This window comes from Tachysurus fulvidraco, chromosome 19 (genome assembly GCF_022655615.1).
Source record: "Tachysurus fulvidraco isolate hzauxx_2018 chromosome 19, HZAU_PFXX_2.0, whole genome shotgun sequence".
NCBI classification, from domain to species: domain Eukaryota; kingdom Metazoa; phylum Chordata; class Actinopteri; order Siluriformes; family Bagridae; genus Tachysurus; species Tachysurus fulvidraco.
Genome location: NC_062536.1, coordinates 9,274,361 through 9,287,484, shown reverse-complemented (window position 1 = coordinate 9,287,484; position 13,124 = coordinate 9,274,361). Strand labels below are relative to the sequence as shown.

Here is a 13,124-nt window from a genome sequence, read left to right as displayed (position 1 = left end):
AAATATACCATCTGACAATTGTGTATTGATGAGGAGGTTGTTGTCCTCTAAGACCACATGTGGATGGCATTTCCTCTTAGAATGTCTGAAATCCTCATGAAGAGGAATCCAACCGGAGCTGGTACATGTCTAGATGCCTCAGGATCCTCACAGCGTTGCCATTAATTTAACGAAAGCCAAAATCTTCATAGAATAGTGCTGTGGTAATGAGTTTGTTATAAAACATTACAATTGTAGATTTTATTCTCAGCTTAGGTACGAGCTCTGTTTGATTTTATTCAAGGCAACTCAAATCATGTAGGATGTACGAAAACTAATCGGGTTAATGGTACGCAGTTCAGTCACATGAACCCAATGGGCACATCAGAACTGAGTAAATTCTATATGATAATATGTGATCATTTTGTGATAATATGAGGCTTTAATGCCAGACGTGTAGTAAATGTCTGACCAAGCAGACGTTCTGAGGTGATTTTATTTCTAATGTGCTGCTACTTGCCCTGACTGCATTGATCATGGTTTTCTGAATGAAACCATCAGATTTTTTTAGATACTACTTTATTTTTCTTGCCATAATCATTGAAAATTCTGTCTAGGATATAGGATTTCCTTCCTAATGTTTCAGATGTGCAAGGAAAAACCAGCATGACACACTTTTGAGTTTTCAATCAGTCATGTTTCAAGGGTTACAAAATCACTTAGTTCGCATGAACCCAGTGTGAAATGGCATTAGACCTTTTTCTTTTCACCCACCAAAAAAAAAAAAAAATTCAGTCTGACAGCGAGAAGCCTATAAGTTGCAAGTGAAATCGATCGTTCTGTTCACGTCTTCTTTAAAAGAAGTACAAAGTCGGGCCTGGAAACAGTTCTGTACGCTGTGTGCTGCAACAGTAGGAGCGATGCTGCTGCCCTCAACAGCTTCACTACTGTATAACATTCTATCCAGAAACAGATGCCTATAGGCATTTCTGTAAATAATTCATGTTGATCCTTTCAGCATTATAAATGATGTCAGCTAATTGCTCCAGCCCTGATTGGCATCATTTCTACTGAGATTGTATGACCTTTGTTTCAATTCTGTAAGATGTATCATTGCCCTAAATTGTACCAGTGAAATAACTGATATTTTGTACTAAATCATGTTGCCCAGGTGAACTTAGGTGAACCAGGTTATTTCCAGTGTTGTAATGTAACGGAGTAAAAATATTTTGTTACCGTGCTTAAGTAGAAACTTCACGTATCTGTACTTTACTTCGCTATTTACATGTATGTCAACTTTCACTTTTACTCCACTACATTTCCTAGATAAAATGTATACTTTTACTCCGTTATATTTCCAATAAGTATCTTCGTTACTCGTTACTACAAAATAAAATCATAAGAAATGTGTAAGACTGTAATAAGGGAGGTTTGGCGAATCACTGCTCCTAGATTGCATTACGCACGTCCACATGCTCTACGGAGAAGCATAGGTAAGCGCAGCGAGCACGCGCAGTCAGAGCTAGAGGCGTTTATCTATAACGGCGGCAACCAAAAGCAGTGAAATGTCACTATTCTTATTACCAGAGTTGATAGCACAAACAAAATATTAATGCAATATCAATACTGAATAAAAATAACATTTATAGATTTGGTCTTTGTCTTGTGAATATTTTCTTTATTAATGACTGCATTCATTGGACACACTGTTTGTAGAGAATGCACACAGACATGAACTGATCTGATTCAAGACTGGCATCATTACATCATGCATAAAATTTTGGTGTCCACTTTTGCCATTTAATAATACCATAACTTTTGGCTTATGTAGTCATATAATATATAATATAAAACTCTTCTTGTTTTACATTTTCACTGAGGGCTAAAACCCCTAAAGATGAAACCCTAGAACCGCCCCTGCTCTTATGCCTACCGTAAATCACTGAAATTTTACTTTTTACTTTTACTTCAAATACTGAAGTACATTAAATATCAGATACTTTAAGACTTTTACTTGAGTAATATTCTAAAAGGTGACTTTCACTTCTACCAAAGTCTTTTTCTACTACGATACTTGTACTTTTACTCAAGTATTGTTTTCTAATACTTTATACAACACTGGTTATTTCTAGGTTCTTCCAATTAAATTAATTTTTGTGCAAGAGCAAAATCAGTACACTTACACCACTAGCAGAAACACAACACATGCACATGCATGCACGGACGGACATACAGACATGTAAACACACACACAGACCCACACGGATGCACAGACCCACACACACATACGTACGCATTCACACACACGCGCGCACACACAGATATTCACACAGATGTACACACAAGCACACACATGGACACACACACATGGACACACACACGGACACACAAGCACACACATGGACACACACGCGAACACGTGTGCACACATGGACACACATTGATGTTAAGTAAGTGGAGAAGGAAAGTGAGCCAGCTTGCACTGCTCAGGCCAGGTGCGGAGGCACAGCAACAACAGGCAGGTAATAAATGCAGTGTGTCAGTGGTGAGACAGGGAGAGGACACACTACACGTTTCCCAGCATGCCCGGCGAGCAGCGGGAGGCCTTCATGCTCGAATGTAATGCTCAGAGTCCCAGGCCGAGCTAGGGCTCTGCATCAGCCTCCGCTCCCAGCTGCTCGCCGAGCACGGGCCATTAGTCAGAGGTGTCCAGGCCACATTAGCGAAATGGAAAACACTATTTAATCACCTGCGCATGTTTGTCCCTTTATTTATTAAAGCGCAGCATGCGAGCTGCTCCGGGTCTACAATGAAATGACTGTGGAAGTTTTGTGTAAAGTGGACCGAGTACAAGACTGTGCTAAATCACAGATGATAGAATTAATGCGCGCCTTAAAGCATGCACATTTAAATGACTTCATTAAAAGATACGAAACTTGTACAAACAAAGAGCACTTGTAAGTGCCTGTGCTTTACCTAAAGAAATTAATCAGCCTTATAAACACACTACATCTGTGATTCAAGCTAATTATGCAGCACAGATATGGGATGTGTGTACTACCATTTCATTTGCTGTATTAGTGTCCGTTTCTTTGTTATAGAAAAAAATGATTAATCTCTGTTTCGTGTTACGTTCTCTCCAGTTTTATTCTTTAAGTATCTTCAAAATAGTAAGAGCCATGGGTTACCGTCTGCATTCGTTAACAATTGAGGACATGACAAAAACGTATATAGCTAGTATATTATATAGTAAGTATTTTATATATATATATTTTCTTTTTTTTTTCTATAACTATTCATCTATTTTTTATTAGTTGTTGCTACATACTGATTACTAGGATGTTAGGTCAGATCCAATAAAATGATTTGTTTAATTTAAAACACTGAATTAAATTGTATTGTTTAAATGTACCATGAATGACAGCATTACATTCATCTTCCTCCTTCAGTTCCTTTGTTAAAGTCCTTAACTTGCTAGCTAGCTAGCTAGCATTCATGAATATCTCTAGCCAGGTAATTAGTTATTATTCTCCCGAGAGTTACCTATAGAGATTAGCAATGGTTAGATATCTCAGCAATCGTTCATTGCTAAACATCACAAGTCTAACGCAGAGCTTTCATGCTGTAAATCATGAAGATGTGGCTAGCTAGTCTACTGTCAGTCATATAAAGGTCTGACACGTGTCTGCAGGTTAGACATCGAGCAGTAAAGCCTGATGTTACCAGAGGTTTTGCCTTATATACATTTGGCAGATCATTAGGACGCTGTCTGGCCTTTAGACTTGAAGATACATTGGGCTACAGATGCTCATCTGTCTCCTGTGTCTCAGACATTGCGGCTGCTGACTAAGCATTTTAGCAACACCTTCGTCAAGAAACTGCTTTCGTTTGATTGGATCCCAAAATTCCCAGACCCCAAAAAGTCTTTACATGCGTTATAACTGATAGTCTGTCAATGTAATCAAAAATGTTGTGGTAATAATGTTGTGGTAATAATATAGACAAAAAAAACAGTTACAGTGAATGATGTACTTAAGCACTGTAAAGAAAGTACGTACTGTATAGTTTGTTACTTTCAGTGAGAGTACATCACAGAGGACATCTGGGACATCGAAAGAAAAAGAAAAAAAAGAGAGTGAGGAAGGAGTGAAGTTTACGGTCTGTTCTGGCCATGGAGGTGTTTGAATAATGAAGCAGTGGGAGAGAGAGAGAGAGAGAGAGAGAGAGAGAGAGAGAGAGAGAGAGAGAGAGAGAGAGAGAGAGAGCGAGAGAGAGAGATACTACTACTCAGAAGGCAAGGTTAATGGAATGTTTACGGCAGGTCAACTTGGGAGAAAAATTCAAGCGTGTTTTATTGGGTTCTGACTGACTTTTACAGAAGAGCTGAGACAACGACTTCTGAAATAAAAAAAAAAAAAGATAAAAAGAACCGTAGAAGAGAGAACACCGAAACAAAATACAACCATGATCAAGTGCAGACTGGTGGTGACAGGTTGCAGAAGCACTGGTGATTTCCCCTGCCATCGCTACTCTCTCACAGAAACTCTGCTCCTGTCAAGTGCTAAATGCTGAACTACAGTAAATAGCCAATTGTTTCTCCACCCACCCACCCCCCCCCACCCCCCACGCACTCTCTCTTTTTTGTACCCTTTCTTAAAAAAAAAAAAAGGTTTAAGGAATCAATTTCGGGAGTAAATGAAATCTTTATTTTTTCGAGCAAGGACCTGACAAAACGAAAATGATTTCTACTTAGGGGAGCACTTGAGCGGGTTCCTGAGGAAGACAAGCTGTGGGGGATGGGGTGCTGAGGAGGTGGGGGAGGGTTGTGGTTTGTGTGCAGTCAGCAGGACAGGGAATCGATTGTACATTAAAGGAACTGTTCAAACCGTGACACCACCTTCTGCTGCCTCACACACACACACACACACACACACACACACACACACACACACACACACACACACACACACCTCCTTGTCAACCATCACTCTTGTTAAAGAATGATTTCCAGCTGTTTGAGATCACTCCTGTCCTCACACACCAACACAAAGCTCAGACAGACAGAGGCATGGACAAATGAAGTCAAATCGCAAACCATGCTGGGTTCAATAGCACAGATCGATGTGATTTGATTGAGTGGGAGTACAGCCTTGGGCTCTAGTCAAAATGACAGATGAGCTTGCCATAGGCAAATGAAGGTCAACAGGTGAATTGGCTGTTTGTGCACAAGTGTGTGTGTGTGTGTGTGTGTGTGTGTGTGTGTGTGTGTGTGTTCAGAGACCACACACGGACACAAGATCAGGGCCAGAATATCAAATCTTTGCTTTATTATAGTTGCAGACTGGCAACACATCAATCAGTGTGCCACCGTGGCGTGTACTCGGCACGGTGCGGCCCGCCAGCCACAGGAGAAGCCTCCTGGCATGAGGCTGAATTGACATGCAGCCCTCATCATGTCAGCTCTATCCTGTGGGACTCTTTACACCAATTATAGCACAGATAGTGTACACATAACAGCTTTACCTTTGCTTTCCACACCGCATTAAAAGTGTACGGGAAGATTTTTTTTTTTTTGCACTTGAGGCAAATAACTGTTTTTTATTATTCAATTTCCCTGAAAAGACACTCACTAAGAAGACTTGATTCCTGACCTCTTCCTCACAGATGTAACCACTAACTAAAGACTGTACCCTTCAGGCAGAACATTGTGTCGCTTTACCTTGATTACATTCATGCGGCCCTTTTTCTCTCTTTGTGTTTCAAGCTCATGAGACGGCTTTGAATGAAAAATCAGCATGAATACACCAGAATTAAAAAGAGAGCAAATGAATCGAGGCCATCCTGAATACAAGCGAGGTGGATAAACTCTTACAGACGACTGTGCTGACAGTGAAGACCAAAACAAACGCGGGTTCTCAAGCCCGATTGGCCAGAAGGAGTTGATTACACACCTACAACAGCAGCTCTGACATTAGGGTCAGCTATAATTCCAATGGCAGGTTTATATGATGAAGCTTTTTGCAAGGATACTTACAGTTTACAGCAGCTATAATAGAACAGACACCATGAACTAACTTGTCTTGTGTAGATTTCAACACCATTAAACATAACTATAAATGGACAAAACATACAAGGTGATACTCTTTTATAAATATAAATGCCTAGCATTGGCATTCTGCTGTGGTATAAGAGGAATAAAGCACTTTAGGATGTGGTGTTACTAGAAAACCTTTCTAATGATTTAGCGCACACTAAAATGTTTTATACCTTATACATTTAGTCAGAGTTATAAGCTGCGCGAATCAATACATAGAATGAATGTGTTCTACAATACATTTGAATTAAACCATCGTTTTTGGGGGAAAAAAGAGCACAGGCAAGCAAAACATGTACTGTACAGTAGCATCCCACCTACATCGTAATATTGTGATATCAAGCCAATGATCAGTTTGTCAATGACTTTTTATGTAAGGTTTATGCCAGAGTGCGTCTTCTCACTTGCAGCTCTCTAGACTAATCCCTCTAAGTTTTACCAACACACACACACACACACACACACACACACACACACACACACACACACACACACACATACAGCAGCTGAAAGATCAAGGACGAGCACAAATCCACCATTGCTACACCCTTTAAAGGTCAGAGACTGAGGCAGTCAGACGGCTCAAGATCTTAAAAAAACATGCATCTTTCCCGTTTCACTTTTATTTCAAATGTTCAAACTTTCGTCACTGAGGCTATATCTCTTCGAATGTACAACTGAACTCTCTGGTCACCAAACCTGAGCAGATAAAGCCCAGCTGATGTTTTGCTTTTTTCCCCCAATTGCTGATACTTGTTCATGGCTCACAGGAGCAGAACCCGATGTGTTCCTCTGCTGGTGTAGCTCATCCCCTTCGCCATCTTGTGCATTAGATGCTTTTCAGCTTGCCATGTTATATGAGTTACTGTAGGCTTTCTTTCAGCACTAATCAGTTTCGTCATTCCCAACACCACCCCACCCCCTCAACCACAGAGATCCTAATTTCCCCCATTCTGATGTTCGATGTGAAATAAAGTGAACTCTTGACATGGGAGCTTGTGCACTGCACTGCAGCCACAACATTTTGGCATAGACGAGCATGGTTACAGGTGTTTTTATTAACGTACAGAATAAGTGCATTGACCATACAATTGTGTACAGTTTGCTCATCAAGGCTTTTTCCAAGCTGCCACACATATGCTAATGTTTCCACCTCCCTTATTTTTGCTTCACGATCATTTCTTTTACCTTTCTGCCGTATCTTTCCCCGCTCTCTTTCTGAAGAAATGACACATTTGCATGCAGTGCCACTATATAGATCTGTTCCATTCTGTAAGCACATCAAGCAAATTAATTGCTATCAAACAGCCTGAAACGAAACGTGAGGAAACATCAAACGTTGCTAATTAACTTTGTGTCTTGTAAAGCTGAACACACGATTGAGCCGCTGCACCTGTGCGGCAACGCTCCGACAATGCACACGCATTTAACGTGTTCGGAACAACGTCCTTGTGAAAAACGTGGGTGAAAACAAGTGGCCTGCTGAGCGTTTGAAGATGAAGACGTGTGTTAGTGAGTGTCATGACAGTGAGGTAAAGCTGACGGTAAATGAACTGGTTTACTCACTGAGAGAAGCTTCCATGTGATGGGCCGCACTTGACGTGGGATTCCTGACCAGCTCAACTTCCGCAGCTCTTCTATAAGTGGAGGGAAGAAAAAAACACATGCATCATATCACGTGTCATGACTCCACAACGGCTTTTTCGGTTCTCGAGGCATAAAAAAAAAAGTGAGAAATGCTAATGCACAATCTTTTACCTATTTTTAACCTTTCTACTTTTCAAAGACGTGTTCATCCGACATCACGAATGCCAGTACAACATGTCTCGCCATGTTTTTCTATTTTGCTGTTATTATGTACAGTAAGGCATCTCAGCTCTTCCATGTCCCACACCGTTTTCCCTGCCACTTATGCTACATGCTACACGTGTGCAGTGGAAACCATCAGCTAAAACACACGCAGGTTACTTTACTCCCTGAAAAGTGGACCCGCATTCTGCCACACTTCCAGTTCATCGTGCTGCACTTCCTACCAATTCTTCATGCAAACTCTGTTCTGTTTCAGACGGCCGGTGTGAAAGCCCCTTCATATTTTTCCCTCTATCTGGAAATCAAAGCACATCTAAAATGACTGTAATAGTGAAAAAAAAACCTCAAACTTTAACAAGCCTTCATTAACGCCCTATAGAACTGCACGTGTGTCGTGCGATTTCCTGACTTTGTCTGCATTCTAAACTACTGCGGATGAAAGTTGACAAAACCTTCTCATGTTGCTTGTGTCCATCACCGACATCAAAGTTCATTTGTCTCCTTCTTCCTGTCAGAAAAAGAATCAAACCAGCAGTCACTCCACCGTGTGCCTTCATGAACACAGAGTATACGGCGATCCGGAGTTATACACGCTTTCTGAACGTGTTTATAATCGCACTAAGCAGAGCTCAAAGCAGCGACGCTTTGAATCCTGAGAGCTGGGAATCTAAATGTGAAGACTTCCTCAAAGCCTCATTAAAAAGTGACACTGCGCCTAAATGAATTCAACAGAAAACTCAAACACAATTTTACATTTAAGCTTCAATCAAACAAAGCTTTCAAACAAATTATTCCCATAAATTAGTTAATCAACAAAGCCTGCACACATCCCAACTGTGTTTCAAACAGCAGGAACGCAGCCACACGCTACAATACACACTAGATAATGCTAACAAGATGACAGTCCAAAAAACAAAAAAAAACAAAAAAAAAAAACACACACCTCTCTGTTTATGAGGAGCCACACAGCTGATTTTTATCATGTTATTTTTATGGGAGAAAGCGAGGGTCTATTTCATTTATTTCTAGTTTAAATTTACACTGTGAGCTTCGTCGAGCTCGAAAAATATTAACGGTGCGTTCTGGCCGAGAATTAGGCTCTGTGTTGCGTCGTCTCGTTCGTGCTCAAGAGCAGGAGAAGTCATTTAGGCTTAAACGATGACACGAGGAGAAACGGCTCTCTGGTTTACAAATGAACATATCCTGACTGCAGTATGCTGATGAGAAATGGTACAGAAATGCAGCTCCCTAATTAGCTCCAGAATATACAATCTCATGGGGTGGAAAGGTTTCGATAATTCTGGGAATATTTATCTGCAAAATGACCATAAATCCAACAGTCCTTCCTGAAGGTTAGCCATATACCGTATCAGATTCTACACATGTGCAGAGTTAAATAACAAAACAATTTATTATTCCTGGTTAGTATTCCAGACAATGTATCCCTGGTTAGTGTTCCCGATAAAGTATTCCTGGTTGGTATTCATCATAAAGTATTCCTGATAAAGTATTCCTGATAAATAAATTCCTGATAAGTAAATTCCTGATAAAGTATTCCTGATAAATAAATTCCTGATAAAGTATTCCTGATAAATAAATTCCTGATAAAGTATTCCTGAAAAAGTATTCCTGATAAATAATCTTCCTGAGAAAGTATTCCTGATAAATAAATTCCTGATAAATAAATTCCTGATAAATAAATTCCTGATAAATAAATTCCTGATTAATAATTCCTGATAAATAATCCCTGATAAAGTATTCCTGATAAATAAATTCCTGATAAATAATCCCTGTTAAAGTATTCCTGATAAATAATTCCTGAGAAAGTATTCCTGCTTAGTCAAGTCGAGTCAAGTAGCTTTTATTGTCATTACAACCATATATAGCTGTTGCAGTACACAGTGAAATGAGACAACGTTTCTCCAGGATCAGGCTGCTATATAAAACAAAGACAGGGCTAAGGACTTTGAAGTAGTCTTAGCCACATAAAGTGCAACTGTGTAACCTGGTGCAAACAGTGCAGGACAAGACAGACAAGACAGTGCAGGACAAAAGACGGTGTAGACAAAACATTACAAGACAATACAAAAAGTACAAAAAATACAATACACAAAAGACAATAAACAGTTAGGTTTCATCATAAAGACTTCCTAGTTAGTATTGATGATAAAGTATCGATGATAAAGTATTCCTGATAAAGAATTCCTGGTGAGTATTCCTGATAAAGAATTCCTGGTGAGTATTGATGATAAAGTATTGATGATAAAGTATTCCTGATAAAGAATTCCTGGTTAGTATTGATGATAAAGTATTGATGATAAAGTATTCCTGATAAAGAATTCCTGGTTAGTATTGATGATAAAGTATTGATGATAAAGTATTCCTGATAAAGAATTCCTGGTGAGTATTCCTGATGAAGTATTCCTGATAAACAACAAAGATCCTAACTGTAACCTTTACTTTATTACCATATAATTACACACGGTTTGAAAGCTGTTGATGGTCCACTGAACGAGTCCCTACTGTAGAATCCTAATGTTTTAAGAAGTGACGGTTTATATGTACTAAACTGCTGACTCTACTGTCAGAGCTGCAGCTTGAGAAAACAGAAACATCTTCTGACCGATCAGATGCAAGCGTTCGACAGTGCCGTGGTATAAGCAGTTAGTAGTACTTCTAGAAACATGAATCCTAAGCTTTAGATCCTATACACATAAAGGGACAAATATGTACGCGACGCCGTCTCGCCTGTTTAAGTGGAAAATTTGTCACAGTTTTTGTGATCATGAAACATGTTGTTTATCCAAGTCATTGCTACTGTGTATCTGAGACAACAAAAAAGCTGTGTTGAACACAAACACAGTGTTATGAAACACGCAGATCCATGAATGGTGCTGTGTACCGATCCTAATTCAGTGAACCGTTACACCTTTTCTTCAACATGGAGAATGATGGTCGCGTCGAGCGCTCTGAAAGCGTAATTCATTTTTGTCATTACGAGCTATTCAAAGTGTCGTCGAGTTCCAGGCCTTATCTCTTCACACAACCTCTGCGCTCGCTCACTAAAAGGAAGCTGAATTGCCTTTCAAACAGCCGTTGTCGATGAATCATCAAAAGCAGCGGTTTATTAAAACGGATCTGTTCTTTAAGCCAGGACGACAGTGAGATTCGCTAAGACCTGATGTAGACGCCATCGCATCAGCCTGCCTGCTCGGACTACTACAGGTGAGAAAATATAGTAAGCTGACAGACACAACAAATATTAACATTAGTCTCAGTTTAATTCATGCGTTAAGGTTACATTAATCAGGTGAAAGCTTCCGCAGTCTGAGAGCTGAGATGCTCAGGAGCAGCTTCTTCCCTCAGGCTATTAGAGTCCATAACATGGACATGTCCACTACTAAGATGCCTACAGGATCTATAAAGTCTCTGTGACTTCACTTTTACTGTTACTACATACTGTAACACGCCGACACGTTCGTCGCTTTTTTTACACCTTATGCACCGTTACTCTGTGAAAGATAACCGCACATCATATTACTACAGCTAACATCTATTTCTATTCGTTCTGTTTTTAGGTACTTTATTTAAATGCACGGTCTCCGGAGGAGCAGGCTGGGTTTTCATTTAACTGCAAGCTGTATACTGTTATAAAACTGTGTACGTGGCAAATACAAGTATACGAGTGTTAATGAATTCTCCAAGTTCCAAATTCAGTGATTTTATAGAAATACACATTTTTACTGTATAAATGCCAGGAGATCATCAATAAGATAACATTATCCCCCTTTCTGCTATTTAACATGACCGTTAACTGAAGCACTGGACCAGCATCAACCGGATTTAATGCAGTGCTCTGTGGCGACATGATTTACTGACTGGATAACTGCGTAAATGTTCCTATTAAAGTGGCCAGGGAATGTATAGCTTGACAAGGTTCCACTTACAACATGCTGGACGGTACCAATGGGGCAGTGTAGTGAAATCTGAAGGAGCGTGGAGACATCGACGTGATTTCATCAAGCAGGTAAACAGAGAGAGGACGGCGGTGAGGAAGTGACACGGTGAAGGCTGCCTTTAATGAGTAGCAGAACTTTATAGGAAAAGCACTCAATTCATTAAACACAGAGCCACTCAAGGGTGCGTCTCCTCGCCTCGCACCTTTGAGCCCTCATTGGTGCTGTCAGACACAGAAATTAGCCAATGAATCTTCTGCCCTGGCGCTTAATTAAACTATCTGTTATATTTCCTCTACGCGACATTAATCTCGCAGTGGGTGAGGGGAGGTGGATGGGGCGGGGGTGAGCAGGTTTGGACGCAAACTCACACGTTCACTCTCCCTCTTGCTGTGTCTGTGTCTCCTCCGGGAGACGGCGACCTCGAACGTGGCCTCACCCGCATGGCTGCGATGGGCGCGACCAGAAAGCATCTGGGTCTGGAGCAAGCACATCTGTCTGGTAGCTACAAACACTACATACTGCTGGGATGCAGCAGCAGGACGAAGCACGTGCCAGCAACAAGCCTTCAACATGCCGTCTGTGTTATTTTTTTCACTCTACAGCAGTGCGACAGGTGCTTTTTTCCCCACTCGGCAAGTATCCAAGCACGCGTTCGTGACTGATGAACTCTGATGTAAATGTAAAACGATGTCTAAAGGCAAATAATAGGCTCTGATTATGCGCTGCATGATCCCGTTCGGTCTGATTTATGTTTTTCACAGCTTAAATTATTGTACGAGACAGCCGCGAGGTTGTCCGTCAAAAACAGAGGACTTTCATTAGGAGACGCGTCTTGAAAAGATGCTGAAGACATCTCATCTGGAAAAGGTCCACGGCGTAGGTGTCACTGGTGCATATTAAAGCTGCATTTAAAACGCCTGACTATATCATTGCTCTTAATGCATCTGAATAAGGAGAGGAAGCAGAATATATTTAAGCCATTAACTACTAACAGTGTGATTATTAATAATAAGAAGAAAATGCGTAGTAGTAGAGTTGTATTTTAATTTATTACTACTACAACAAATATTATTATCATCATTATTTTTATTATCGTTATTAATATTGTTGTTGCCCTTCAGCTGCTCTCTGCTCAGGGAAGCCACAGTGGATCATCTTACCCTTGTATATTTGAGTTTAGAACAGGTTTTACACAGGATACTCTTCCATGCACATCCCTCCCATTTTATCAGGTTTGGTAGGTTCCTTGCTCAGGGCTCGAACCCGTGCCATGGCAGTAAGGG

At 40.4% G+C, this 13,124-nt stretch overlaps 1 protein-coding gene across 4 annotated transcripts in view; it reads right to left on the bottom strand.

Annotated features, from left to right (window-relative positions):
• Window positions 1-13,124, bottom strand: part of tbc1d22a (TBC1 domain family, member 22a) — a 148,038-nt gene that overhangs the window by 113,593 nt on the left and 21,321 nt on the right. For all 4 annotated transcript variants that reach the window (XM_027151450.2, XM_027151453.2, XM_027151454.2 and 1 more), the window contains exon 5: window positions 7,640-7,710. In XM_027151450.2, the coding sequence (XP_027007251.1) occupies window positions 7,640-7,710 (71 nt within the window). The remainder of the gene's footprint in view (window positions 1-7,639; window positions 7,711-13,124) is intronic.